General features: G+C 31.8%; 2 protein-coding genes across 2 annotated transcripts in view; one reads left to right on the top strand and one right to left on the bottom strand.

The window, feature by feature from the left end:
* Window positions 1-452, bottom strand: part of LOC127706471 (rho family-interacting cell polarization regulator 2-like) — an 86,480-nt gene extending 86,028 nt beyond the window's left edge. The window contains exon 1 of the mRNA XM_052211115.1: window positions 345-452. The gene's annotated coding sequence lies outside the window, so the exon portion shown is untranslated. The remainder of the gene's footprint in view (window positions 1-344) is intronic.
* An 8,518-nt stretch (window positions 453-8,970) lies between these two features.
* The window catches only part of LOC127706000 (uncharacterized), a 74,600-nt gene continuing 67,745 nt past the window's right edge, over window positions 8,971-15,825 (top strand). Inside the window, exon 1 of the mRNA XM_052210396.1 lies at window positions 8,971-9,109. Coding sequence (XP_052066356.1) covers window positions 9,104-9,109 — 6 coding nt within the window. The 5' untranslated portion in view covers window positions 8,971-9,103. The remainder of the gene's footprint in view (window positions 9,110-15,825) is intronic.

Raw genomic sequence — 15,825 nt, 5'->3', positions numbered from 1 at the left:
CAGATATACTCAACCACTTCTGTTAATCTATCATCTCAGCAGTTTATAACTAATAATCAGTATATGTCTTCTATAAATGATCTTAATGACTTTTACTTATAATAGCAAAATAATCATTTCAAGAAATCAGGAATATCTTTTGTTCTTACCAACTGGTCATGCTGACAAATAAAACCTTCTAAATGAATATATAGGTACCACTGCATATTGTCATTAATACATATAACTTATAGCAAGAGTCCTGGGGTACATAAATATGTGCATGATGATACAAAATGTATTTAAAAAAAAATATGTGGTCATCCCAAGTTTCTTAGAAAAAAAATATATTGTAAAGTACTTACCATGCTGTATGTATGGCTAATTAACAAGAAGCTTTAATTAATCTGTAATTAAATGAGAAGTGCAGATATTGGCATGTCTGTACACATGGATTACATATTATTCATCACTTTTAGAACAGTACATTACAGTGTAACAAATATTATCTGAACCTTTCACAAACATATCTTCATTGAACAGTAACTTTGTATACTGGTCTTATTTAGTGATAAATAATATAATATCACCATACTCCCCATACTTATTTTATCATTTGTGGGTTATTAATTTTGGGGATTAAATTCATGGGTAAAGTTAAACAGCAAATTTAAATGTTCAATGAAATTTTACAAATTCCCACTATGGGTGTATGAAGACAAATTCCTACTATGGGTGTATGAAGACAAATTCCCACTATGGGTGTATGAAGACAAATTCCCACTATGGGTGTATGAAGACAAATTCCCACTATGGGTGTATGAAGACAAATTCCTACTATGGGTGTATGAAGAATTTGTCAAAACTACTGAGGAAATCAAGCATCCATGAAATTCAATTTTCCTTAGTCCATGAAAATTGGTACCCAAGAAAATAAGTGATTCCAAAGTAATTCCTAGATAAAACTAAATTTTCAAGTAATTGACATAATTATACATGATAAGAGATAAGATAAATTTTATTTCCAATATAGGACCCATTATAGGCATAATCAGTACATTGATTTTTTTATCACACAATTGCAATAGTCAATACACAAGAAAATAAAAAATAGAAATACAACTGACATAAAACATGAAATATAAATTGAGTTAATAATACATGTAGTCACATAAACCAGTATGTTTAGTGTTTATTGACCATGCACCAGAAGCAACATCACATCCATTATAGAAAAAACTTTTGAGTTAAGTCCTTCCTCGTGGCTGATGCATATAAACAAATAGTATTGTTGTTCATATGCAGGAGTCACCAAGGGCAGGTGCTTAAAGAAACTCAAGCCAATACACAGAAATATGTTTCATATATATATTTAATCAGAGATATATTTGACAATTGACATTATATAATCAATTTTTTACTTTAAAGGGAAACTCCGCGATTTTTTACTTATCATCTAAATATGTTCATCTTAACATAAAAAACACATTCACAAAGTTTTAAATTTATATTCTTTCTAATAACGGAGAAAATCAAGTATTTGTAACTTTTTTGGTTGACCTACGTCACTGGGTTGTGACGTTTTAACCCGAATTGTTGAATCATGGGAAAAAATAAAATCTGTTAAAGTCTTAATTGCTTATCAGAATTTGACGTAATTAAAAGTGCACAGATGACCGTTGGTCGTGGTTACTAACCACAATATAAGAATGAAAGAAAATGAATATGTGTGTACCGTTTTGTATTGATTGAATAAAACTTCCTATATGGAGTTATCTTTAAATATAAATATTTTCGAATTAATTTAAAAAATTATTAAGATTTTTTCATAAAATATCTATAGAACATTTTTACTGATATTGAACTGAAAATATTTTAAGTTTTATTTACCATTATAACTTTGATAACCATTTCAATGCAAAAATTTTTGTGAACAGAGTGTGTATATAATTTTGTAAAGTCATTGTTTATTTCTCGGTTTGAGGAGAATTCGTTTGAACTTTACCTTGCAGCAATTTAGCCTCAGGCGTACACAGGTGTGAATTCAAGCGTACACAGGTGTGAATATTGTCATTTTGAATGGATTAACAGAAAGAGTATAGCGTGTTTAATATACCCAGATGAAATACCCGATGACAATAGAGAAACAATAATTAAATTGTATAAATTAATTGAAAATTAACATTCAACTTTTTTATTCCGGAAGTGTTACAATATTAAAATGGAACAATTTTCGGTTACGTTCTATGCAATTAGCATAAAGTTAAGATATGAAGTTAAAAGAATAGTACTTTTAATCTTAAAAATTAAATGTTACATTTCACAATTAATAATCATTGCACGTCTGTTTAATTTACTTTACCGGAATTCTTTAACTTGTATTTAAATCTGGCGATGTTTAAATGCTAACAATCGTAAAACTATCGCAATCTTAAAGTTTTTAATTGAAAAAATACAACAGTACAAAATGCATGATTTTTTTTAATTTTCTTATTAACATTTCATTCTTACATAGTTAAATTCATTTGACAATCACTTAGACAAATTATTTGTGAAAAGAAAACCAATAATCGTTTATTTCATTAATGAATGAATATACATACATTATAAATCTAAGCTAATACATTAATTTGTTTGAGGATTTTTTTAGGATAGCCGTCATTAATCCAAATTAGTAATACAGTTGTTGTAATTAAAGGCATATCTTAGTAATGTATTACTGATATTGACGATTTTAGAACAGTTCGTCCCAACCTCGTTGTTCTTGAAACAATCTTTACTAGTATACTTGTAAGTTTCCTGACGTATAAGCGCCATTGAGGATGAGCTCCAGAGATAGCAGACTAGTAGCGTATTTGTTTGTTGGGGCAGGAGAGGCCATGCAACCACTTGTACAGATAAACAAGCTTATGTTGTCAACACTATCAGAAAGAGTTCCCATCGTCGGATGGGGTATATGAAGGCCGTTCCAAGAATGAACTATTGACATGTCTGACTCTGAACAGTTAGTAAACGGACTTAACAATGATCTATAGACATCGACCGCTTGTTCTTGATATTTAAAACTGCATGCATATACACGTTTATGAGAGTCATTATTTATCTTGTGTCTGACGAAAACTAAATGCCTGCATGGTTATCATCTTGCCATACGTTTGTATTGGTTTGGTGGGTGTTCACTCAAAATCGTAATTCAAAAATTGTGTTTGTGAGATGTAGATTCACTTCAATACCGAAATTTCGTCTATATATTTCACAAGTGTATACCACGGAGAAGATCTGAAGGTATATTACTCCCATTTTGTTTGGGTGTGGACCATCGATGTTTACAGCAATATTTAATGAATAAGATGATGATGGTAGAAAGAACTATGAGCGTCATGTGGAAAATATCACATGCATGTCGGACCATGAGTTGTCAATCTGTATGAAAAGATTTCCAATACAACCATATTGAGTAGGAATTTTTACATGCTATAATCTCGTACTAGTATTACAGGGTTCTTGTGTAGTTTAACTCTGACACACATCTTTTACTTTAAGATGTATGAAAGGTTCTAAATGTATAAATATATCTTAAATGTAACAATAATCAAACGCCTATAGGCAATCACTAAAATGGTATGAAGTTTTTATACAGATTTGTTCTTATTTACACAATCATTAACAAACTAAATAAATTTAACAAAGTAACACCGTGACACTACGATATAACAAATGGGATACTAAATATTTTTAACCATGCTATTGAGAAATTTAACACATCAAGCAGGAACATATATATTAATATACTGTTCCCAGCATCAAGTTAGTGCACGTGAATACCAATTAGGAACACGATGTGTGATTTTGTATAACTAAAAATATCAAAGCGAGCAATAACTTTGTCAAGCAAACATTTTTTTCATTATGCCTCTCTTTATCTCCGTTCCTTTACAATGACTTTTTCGCTTTTCGTCGATCATTCTCTATATTGTTCTCTATTCGGTTATTTTTTTTTCACTATGCCACTCTAACTCCGCTCCCTTTTCCCCTGTCGTCCTAATCCTTATAAAGATAGAGACATTAGACATATTAGAAGGGACTCTCTTATCTTCAATGAATTAATATTGATAGTGACTATAAGTGCTGCATTACTTTATATATCTGCATGTTTGCCAATCGACAAAAGCTTGTATTTGCGTGAAGAATTTTCCAGAATCACGACAAAACAATATTCATTTTACCAAAATGTTCAAATGTCAGGTTTATAATTTTATAATAATAAACTTATTATCAGCAAAAATAGTGGATAATATTATTATCAGAGCATCATTCATTAAAAGCTGGAATTATAATTTCAAACACACACAAGATAAACAACGTTAGACACAAATATATGGTTCAATAAATGTTACCTGTGCACACCGGGTACCTCAATAAAGAGGCCATGCATGAACCTGTATTATATAATTGTGTAATACGAATTTTTAGTTGACAGGATGTCACTGGAATACCCAGGGACGTGTATCTAATATACGTCCTTGGGATACCTAACTGAGTGTGTCGCTCTGACACGACATCTATCAATAATTCTGACATACCTATTATCAATTCGGGAGGAAGCCAATATATATATATAATAAGATAACGTAAATAAAATTTAAAAAGAAAAAAAACCTATAAATTTTTCACCGAACATACCAGATAGAGTCACACATTTATCTGTAAAGCTAACTTAAGTGTCTTTATAAGTGACCGTTCCGAATTGATTCCGTATAAATTTGATATAATTTAAAGATTAGTTAAAAAAAAACACTTTTAATAAAAAAATTGAGATGTCCGATATTTCGATATTTACATATCTATAACCTGGGAATATTATACTATATCAACATATTATGTTCCAGCTAAAACCTCTTCCTAACATTGCTCATTGTCAATAGCCGTTAAATATCATAATTAAAAAAATGTTATTTTATATCGTATATAACTTTATTAATTAAAAAATTATCTTGTCTAAATACGGAACTATTCTTTATACAAATCAATGCACTTTATATAAAAGAGGCATACTAATGAATCTTCTGTAAATCAGTGATTGTTACAAGAACACTGCGTTTGTCTTTCTTATAATTGAAACTGTTCTTCCTCACCAAATCTATATTTTTTTTATTCAACGAGATCTTATCATATAAGGATTTGATAACTATAGCTATCAGAACTGCTAGGTTATTTTGTTATTTAAAAAGGATAATTACCATCGAATCTCCCTCGTCACAATATTGTTCAAAATGGTCTTCACACACCAACTTGTACTTGCTATAGATGCAACTATTTGCTGTTAGTTTAAGGTTGTACAACCATGTCTGATACAATTCTTTCTTTTTTTTGTGGGATTGGGAAATCTATGTAGACTTTTGTCATAACCTTGTCTGACAGAACAACCGTACGCTTGACAAGACATTTTGACACTGAATAACCGTCTACGGTAATCCCCAATTGATGATGGGAGTTTTAAACGCACGGTCGGTAAATCCCCGATTCTTTTTGTTCTTTGTGGTTTATAGATATCACGTGACTTTTTAGATCGAACATGCCGACAAGATGGCGATATGTCGAGAACTGATAGTGAATTTCAAAAATCGATTTTGATCTCTTTACATAGAGAATAAAAGTTTTTTATTTATGAACATGTGGTTTTTTATGCTTAAAGAACAAAATATCAATTTTTCATTTTTTTGCGGAGTTTCCCTTTAATTTTAATAGAGATTTGTGCATTTTAATGCAAAATTATTGTTTGCATAGGTAACAACAATAATTAAAGAAATAGAATAGCTATGAAGACAGCTTATCCTGTTCATCACAAATATTTTATCAAAATGGGAGGAGGGGCCTCGGTGGCCGAGTGGTCTAAGTAGTTATTACTGTAATCACTAGCCAGTCAACACTGAGGTTGTGAGTTCGAACCCCGCTCGTTTTGGTGCACTCAACTCCAATCTTAATTGACTAGGATTGTCAGTTTTCCTATCGAAGGTCGGTGGTTTTCTCCGGGCACTCAGGCTTACTCCACCAATAAAAACTGGCCGCCACGAAATAGCCCAAAAGCGGTGCTTAAAAGTGGCGTTAAAACACCAAAAATCAATCAAATCAAATCAAAATGGGAGGTGCTTCATCCAGAGAGACAAATGGAAACAACTCTAATTCACTGATGTATACTGTCATTTTGATTGAGTTTGTTCAACATACTATTATTGTATTGTACATAAGGTCATTGTATTTCTCATTTGAACTGTTTCTCATTAATCTGTCATTTCAGGGCCTATTATTGTTTAATATACAATATGGATTGCTCATTTTTGAAGTCGTACAGTAACCTATAGTTGTTTACATCTGCATCATTTAGTCTGGTGGATATTTCTCTCATTGGCAATCATACCACATCTCCTTTTTTATAAGGTGAATTTAATATCTCTCCTAGATTTGGTTATAAAAAGTCTCCTGATGCTAGAGAATGTTTTTTTCAGATTTGAATACTAGTTAACAGGTTTACATCCAGTGTTAAGACCTAATGACATCGGCAAGCTTGTTCCAAGCTATAAACACCCCCCCCCCCCCCCCTTCCCTCCCTTTTCCAAAAGAAAAAAAAAACCAAATCTATATATGTTTACCAACCTTAGTATTATGTTATACAGTAATATTCCAACTTCACATTATTCATTTAAATCAATTGTGACATTGCTTTTCTCAATATTTGTCCTTCCTTTATACCTTATGAGAGCTGCGCCGCAGTCTTGAAACAACTTGTACTGTAATTGATTCCTGAAAAATCAACTTTAATCAATATTTGGATAACAAAGCTGAATCCCCTGCTTTTAGTATTCAGTAAACAGAAAGTTGATGAGTAATGGATGTAAAAACTCATCACAGAGTAAAGTATGCTCACATGGAGCTTGATTCCAAATCTTCAGGAAGATTTGTAAGTTCATGGTAAAACTATAACAAAAATTTTATTCATGGCCATTTAGAGTAAAAATGTATAAGTATTCTGCAAACAGGTAGTTGATTAGCGATCAATCTGAAAATGCATCACAAGTATAGCATGCTCTCGTGAAGCTTTATACCAAATTTAAGGAAGCTCTGATAAGCTGTTTCCAAGAAAAGTTTCGACCAAAATTTTATGAGACAGTGGGAGGGAAACACAGACGGATGAAGACAGGGTATTTATTCATTTATTTTCTTAACAATAATTTAAAAAAACTTTCTCATATGATTTTGTTCTTATATGTGTTTACTAATGATAATAATGATCGTTTCTTTGCCTGTAATATCAAGAATGCATTCCATTCCATGAGGGCCTCATGGAAGATTAATTGATACATAACACAGAATTTTGAAATGAGGTTCAAAATGCACATATATATGTATCACTACAGTGGGAAAAAAGATGGTGACCTGACAAGACATGTTTGGCTTACAAACAGCATGGGATAACTGTCATATATTTTGTGTTTATATATGTTACATCATTGATGTGGATGTAATTCAAATGTGCACCTATAGTTTATACAGACTTTGGTAATTACAATAAAGATATAACTTTGTATAATTCATCAAAATAATGAAAATTTTATAACAATACATTTGTATATAATAAAAGCTTTTTTAAAGATGTATACATCTTGCATTTACAAAATCAGTTATGCATATGTATATAATTTGATGCTGTCAAGATTAAATGGCCATGAAATTGACAGCAAACTGGGTATTTTGTAGTTTGTAGGTAACGGGCCTGGGTAGCATTATTATTAGGCCACACAGTTAAACAAATTAAATATCCAACATTTTTTAATTTTGAGATTAATTTAAAAAAAAAAATATTACCAGAGGGAAACATCTGAATCATTTTTCACAATTCAGTTTATTTTGACACCTAGCTTCTACAGTAACGAAAAAAGATGCAAATCAAAATCCAGGAAAATTAAACTTTGATGAAACACAAAATGCAATAAAATTAATTAAATTCATTACTCAGAATAATTTTCAGTTAACATTGATGATAGCCATATTTGACAAAGTTTGATATTAAGCTTAAATTCTAAATTGATAAATTGATTAATATTTTTAAAAGAAAATTAAAGGTTCCCTTAAAGGTGACCTTGTAGTTTGGATAAGGCAAATTTCTTTATATATCCTTTTGATCATATTTTTGTTTTAGCTCCTCAAATACGTATTTGTACATGCTATTGCATCCTAGACTTATCATTTTGGGGCTTTTTGAGTTCCCGATGGAGAAATCCAGAAAAGACTGAGCTTCAAACTGCCAAATTCACAAAGTTTTAAATTTCCATATGTTAAAGATTAAAAGGTTCATACCATGAACATTTTACTGTAGATTACAAGGTCATATACTAGATGCTGAAAATGAATGATTATAACATGCAAGGTCAAAGGTAATGGTTTCAACAGATTTAATGGTTTCAAGTGCAGAGAATTTTAAAAATGAATAAGCTGGCCTGCTCAAATTAAATTGAGAATGGAACATTAAAATATACACCTTTGCCTATGACACTGACAGAATATGAAAATGAATATTCTTTCCAACAAGAAACACTTTTTAAAAATGCTGGACGACTGCAGGAAATTGTTGTATAGACAATTAAACAATATTTATTAACACTCACGCATTTACAGTAAACAAGTAAATGGTTAAGCAAAATTATATAAAGACAACAAAACAGACAATTGTACAGTAAAAAAGTGTGACAGTGGCTTTCATATGAGAATTAAAAAAAATACATAATAATAATTAAAAGACTAAAAATAGATACTATAGAAGAATGAAAATAGATATTCCACCTGCAATAATCATCCTGCCCTGATCACCACATGAGCCACATGTAGCATATCTGGTTTGAAATCCATCATTCCATGTTTCTGTCCCGGAATAGATCCGGTAAGATTCGATGATTTTTTTTATGAAAACCGCGGGTAATAATCTCCCCTGACTTTGGAATGTCAATAAATGAAGATTTCGAAATGAATGCAAAATCTTTCAAAAAATAAGAGTTGATTAGTATAATGTGATTAAGAGTCAATAGATAAGTGGTTGATACTTTTATTTTACGACGAAACAGACTCTGTCATGTCGGTAAGAATAAATTGACGTAATATTTGATTCCACATGCAGGCACTTGTTTCTATCATATAGATATGAATTATGATATAGTACGGAAGCACTGAAAATCTTACAGCAGGAACATATATATTGACGGGACTTGACACTACTTAATTATAGCTAACCCGAATAATTCTGTTGTCATATTCCGCTGATCAAGGAATACTCCATTAACTTGCAAGTAGGAGAGATCGATTACGGGGTGGGACTGAATTATTCGGGTTAAATTATAGCTGATTTTATCGTCGGGTCATAGTCAATAAATGACACAATATGGAAACAGACGTGTAAAATATGTACTCGCTATTATCTTAATAATTTCTGATAATATCAATAAAATGTCATTCAAACTAAGTAATAATTGATGCCAGTGTATCGAACTTGTAATCTGTCACTTCAAATTTGTCATAGTCGCATTCATTTCATCACCGAAGGGTACAAAATGCAAACAGGTTAATAAAAAAATGGTGCCGATGGCATTCCCAGTAACAGCGAATTTCACAAACCATTATAAAACACTTCACATCAAGTAAATCACACTTATATTGGTCATTTTATATGACAAAATATATCTACTTTACGATAAAACTTATCAATTCATTGTATTTGTTAAATGTTTGGAATTATGTGATTAATTTATTGAGCAGTTCAATCAGACGCTTCCAAAATACATAAATCTCGCGAAGTCTCGTAAAGTTCGAGATTTTATCAATTTCATTCTGAAAAGCCTATCAGATTCATTTCCCGTTAAATATACTGTTTCCAGCTTAAACAAAGAAAAATTGTTTTGATTGATTTTTATTTGGTAAAAATCAACCAAGAAATAAAAAAGTTACACACTATTAAAAGGGAAAACTGGGAAAATCATGTGAAACTGTTATGTTATAAGTTAGGCCTTTAGTTTTCTCAATTGAATTGTTTCATATTTTTCATGTCGGGGCCTTTTTTAGCCGACCATACAGTATGGGTTTCTCTCATTGCTTACATCCACTTCATTTGAACTTTGGTGGATAGTTGTCTTATTGGCAATCATACCACATCTCCTTATTTAGCTCACCATTCCAAAGGAACGGTGAGCTTTTGCCATCACTTGGCATCCGTCATCATCTGTCGTCAGTCGTCTGTCGTCCGTCCGGTGTAAACTATTACAAAGATCTTCTCCTCTGAAACTACTTAACCAATTCCAACCAAACTAAAGCTGAATGATCCTTAGGGTATCTAGAATATAGTTTGTGTTTTATTTTCTGTCTCCTCAAAAAAAATATTGCTGCATGGCTAAAAATAGAACATAGGGTAAAATGCAGTTTTTGACATATCTCAAAAACTAATGCATTTAGAGCAAATCAGACAAGAAGTTAAAGTATTAATTAGGACAAGTTCTACCTGCCCTGAAATTATCAGTCAAATCAGGTATCTGATTTTTAGGTAATTGCCCCTGAATTGATGATTTTAAGAAAATTTTGCAGTTTTCGGTTATCTTGAATATTATTATAGATAAAGATAAACTTTTAACAGAAAAAAATGTTCAGCAAAGTAAGATCTATAAATAAGTTTTTATGACCAAATTGTCAATTGACCCATTTCGGATATTGCCCTTTAAAGACAATTTTTCACAATTTGTTCGTCTAGATTGCTTACTTTAAAAAATCATCTCCTTTGAAACTGCTGAATCAATTTCAACCAAACTTGGGCTGAATGAGTTTCAGAGTATCTAGTATAAATTTTGTATTTTATTTCCTTGTACGTAAAGAAACATAGCCACTATGATAGGGGTAAAATGCCTTATTTTGCTTTTGAAGAAAATATGACAGATACAAAGAACATTTAAATGGCATTTTTAAGCCACTCATTGATATATATTGAAAAGCAAAACTAATCATTGATGAAAGATTTAAGCAAAAAATTACAGGTCAGCGATTCAGGCTCTTGAGAACCTCTTGTTTTTATATTGACAGGTATGTTGAGTAAAATTGTTATAGCACTAGCATCGGTGGCACTAGGGAAACAAGACTTGTATGATTGACAAGTGATGAAATTGTGTCAGATGACGATAGGCACTGTTAAGGGGTCGAACTGAGTCAAATTTTTCTATGGGGATGTGACATACAAAGTTCTTATCGAGTATCATTATAAGATATATGTGAGAAATATCCTTGCAAACAAAAAATTATTAATTTTTCCAGTAAGAAATAAACTATTGGTTTCAGGAGAATGACTTTAATACTGCCATTAAAATATTTCTTTTGTAAATGAAGAAAAAGGTAATAAATATATACAGTAGTAGATATGCTATTTTGATACTATTATTTATTAGATATCATCAGAGACATATAAGACATTGTATTATACATGTTATATGTCTCTTGAATATATTTAGAAATGCAAACACTTACCATAATGTATTGCAAAATAAATACCAGCAATGGTTCAATACTGCCAAGTCTCAAATTAATTAGCGAAAATGGAAACTAAAAAATTAAAATGTTTTAAATGTGAAGTACTTAAATAAAACCTAGGTGCCATCTACCATTGATGTAAATAATATCTGCAGGAACTAGCTGCTTATAATTCTTTTTTCTGTCTCTGTTCTTCACAAAAATTTTCAACTTTCAAGTACTATGAATGTCATTCGTGTTGAGCAAATAAAGCTATTCCCCAAAAAGGATCGATCGACATCGAAAAACAAGAAATCTTCGTAAGGAATTGACTTTGTAGTCAATGAAATATTTAATACATGCCACCAATCCATCGGGTTACAAATGTGCATTTATGAATAAATAAGAACTAGTTTGTGAAATCTACATGTATTTCGCCATACAACTTTAATTGTACAAGATATGCTGTAGTGATAGCCGGTTATAAGGTTATAAGTTATAAGGCCTACATTTATGCCATATTTCTGGTGCAGAAATTACATTCACAGTTTTTGAATTTAAGAAAAATAGCGTAAAATTTTAATTTGTTCGTGCGTGTACGTTTATCAAGTATAGTGCTGCTACATGATATGCATATAGATCTGACAATTGCAAATCAGCTTCAGTTTTTTATACGACCGCAAAAAATTTTTGCGGTAGTATATTGGTATGACGTTGGCGTCGTCGTCGTCCGAAGACACATTGGTTTTCGCACAATAAATTTAGTTTAAGTGAATGGATCTCTGAAATTTTACCATAAGGTTCAATACCACAAAAGGAAGGTTGGGATTGATTTTGGGGGTTATGCATAAGCATTTTTCTAGTTTCCAGACAATAACTTGTGTTCAAGTGTATGGATCTCTCTTAAATTGTACTGCTAGGTACCATACCACAAAGGAAAGACTGGGATTGATTTTGGGGTAATTGCCTCAAAATTTTAGGAATAAGGGGCCAAAAAGGGACTAAAAACAAGCATTTTTCTAGTTTCAGGACAATAACTTGTGTGTAAGTGTATGGATCTTTCTGAAATTGTACTGCATGGTACCATACCACAAAGGGAAGGCTGGGATTGATTTTGGGGGTAATTGCCTCAAAATTGTAGGAATTAGGGGCCAAAAAGGGGTTAAAAACAAGCATTTTTCTAGTTTCAGGACAATAACTTGTGTGTAGTGTATGGATCTTTATGAAATTGTACTACAAGGTTCCATATCACTAAGGGAAAGCTGGGTTTAAGTTTGGGGGTAATTGCCCTAAACTTAAGAATTTGGGGCCAAAAAGGGGCCAAAAAATAAGCATTTTTACAGTTTCCAGACAATAACTTGTGTTCAAGTGTATGGATCTCTCTGAAATTGTACTGCAAGGTACCATACCACAAAGGGAAGGCTGGGATTGAGTTTGGGGGTGATGAATCGTAAGGGGGTTAAAAAAATTGGGGGGGATTTTTTTTCCCCTTTTTTATTTTTCCTTTTTTTCCTTTTTTTTTTCTTTAAAATTTTCCATTTTAAGTTGGTTATTTATTATCTATATATAAAAGCAAATAATAATGATATGGTTTGATTTCATCAAAAATTGAAATATTGTGGTTCTTTGATATGCTGAATCTAACCGTGTATTTAGATTCTTAATTTTTGGTCCTGTTTTCAAATTGGTCTACATTAAGGTCCAAAGGGTTAGTTTGATTTTAACAAAAATTGAATTCTTGGGGCTCTTTGATATGCTGAATCTAACCGTGAATGTATTTAGATTTTGGATATTGGACCATAATAGGTAAATTAAAATTTTTTAAGTTTTTAGACCACATTCATTGTGTCAGAAACCTATGCTGTGTCAAATATTTAATCACAATCCAAATTCAGAGCTGTATCAAGCTTGAATGTTGTGTCCATACTTGCCCCAACTGTTCAGGGTTTGACCTCTGCGGTCGTATCAAGCTGCGCCCAGCGGAGCATTTTATTATTCTTCAAATGCATGACACAGATCACAATTTCTTCGCCTGTAAACGGCGTGAATCTCAATACACAAGTTTATCCCTGCATTTATATATACTAGTGTACAAGAAAACCTCCGAAATGACAGATCTACATACATGATGTCACTTTAAAGACATTGGGCATGAAATGAACAAAAAATCATCAATTTATTATCGGGTAAATGCAGTTTCATTCGTATCAGACATAGAAGGCATAGTAAAATGGTTCATCGAAATTGAATGAAAGTAACCTTTGACTATTTAATATATAATTGCAGTGCAATAGTCACATGCAGGAATAAAAACCCCAAATAAAGTAGATAAGTTCGTAAAATTTTAACGATAATATACCCCAAATAATCATAAAACACGCTTCCTATTGGTTATCTTTTTGATATTGATTGACAGCAACTACCAATTATGGATAACTAACACCATCCGTGACATGTCAATAGTAAGTGGGTGATAAAAATTCGGCAAATATGATCTGCTTTTGATGAGGGGTCAGTGCTTTATCTATGGCTATTATATCTATGTTTCTATCCATGGGAAGGTCGAATATCCATATATAATAGAAGGATAGTCCCATGGATAGAAACAAGTGGCTGTGACTGTGTTTGATTCTCAGAAAACTTTTGGGCCAGTAACCACAGGTACTTGCTTCTATCAATGAAATAGAATTCAATAGAAACAAGTGCATGTATCAGTAACCCAGAGATACACCTTATTGCTATTTAGTCCAATCGGGAAAAAAAAGTCACTTAGACAACTTCCTGTTTGGGTTAAGTGTTGCAAAACAAAGGTCATCAGTAACGAGCTGATGAATTTAAAAGTTTAGAAAGCAAACATTTTGAAACCTTGATAGATTTTGATCAACCTCTTTAAAAGCAAATTAAAATCATAAAAATGCTTTGTTTGAAGTGTTTACGATGGTTTAAACGTGTCTCTTTGATAAGTTTTATGCATACTACATTGTTTAAACAGGGAGGGCCCCAGATACCTTCAACTGGATGAAAAAGTTGTGTAATTTCAGAACTTATCCGAATTGGAATGAATAGCCGATAAGATGTATTTAAGGCTCTCTTGTATTTAGCAATTGCAATACTGGTACAATACTGTAATAAAAATTTGTTCCATATAAATTTTAAGAGTGGGCTTTAAGTAGCAGGTGTAAAAAGCATTTAACCCTTTGAACTCACTGCTTTCTCTCTGAAAAGTTTTAGTTTACTTTGAATCCCAAAATCCCTCTTGAATGTATACTGCACATTTTATTCTAGAAGTGATAGACCATTAATTGAGGTATAGTTTTTACTCTGACATAACAATCGATCCTGACATTAGACCTCAGAAGATTGATATTTGTAGACTGTAATACTGTGATACATATATTTCTTCCTGTATCAATTTGGTGATTTCATGAATAAAAATATTTTTTGGTGAATTCTAAGCATTGCTAAGGGGGAATCGATAATTCGAGGTACCAACAAAAAAAGAGGTTAGAACAAACATGACAAAGGTAGAATATTGTACAGGAAATTATCAAAAGGACCAACAATTTGTTCAGTGGACAATAAGAAAGATGTTTAACAACAAACAAACCAAATGATTGCTCAGTGTAAATAGAGTCTTGAGTCAGAAGATTGTGCTACACACTTTAACTTAGGGTGAGGAAGAGTGTATACAGTCTTTTCTATGTCATTGCATGTAAATGTTTGTCACATATCCTACCACTCAATTCATAGCAACTGTGATATCTTCTTGATATTTGGTTTGTAGCTTCATCTTGGTTGGCTTTTCAGGTCTACACAAGATTATGAGTAAATAATAGTCAGTCATAGATATTGTTTCAATTATTGGGTTAATCACATCACATACTAATGTGTCAGTTCTACGTCTGTAATATTGTCTTTTGTTGTCATCTATTGGGTTAATCACACCACATACTAATGTGTCAGTTCTACGTCTGTAATATTGTCATTTGTTGTCATCTATTGGGTTAATCACACCACATACTAATGTGTCAGTTCAACGTCTGTAATATTGTCATTTGTTGTCATCTATTGGGTTAATCACACCACATACTAATGTGTCAGTTCAACGTCTGTAATATTGTCATTTGATGTCATCTATTGGGTTAATCACACCACATACTAATGTGTCAGTTCTACGTCTGTAATATTGTCATTTGATGTCATCTATTGGGTTAATCACACCACATACTAATGTGTCAGTTCTACGTCTGTAATATTGTCATTTGTTATCATCTATTGGGTTAATCACATCACATACTAATGTGTCAGTTCTAC

Source organism: Mytilus californianus, unplaced genomic scaffold (assembly GCF_021869535.1).
Source record: "Mytilus californianus isolate M0D057914Y unplaced genomic scaffold, xbMytCali1.0.p SCAF_6, whole genome shotgun sequence".
Classification (NCBI taxonomy): domain Eukaryota; kingdom Metazoa; phylum Mollusca; class Bivalvia; order Mytilida; family Mytilidae; genus Mytilus; species Mytilus californianus.
The sequence above is the reverse complement of the archived record's forward strand: the minus strand, read 5'-3'. Positions and strand labels throughout refer to the sequence as shown.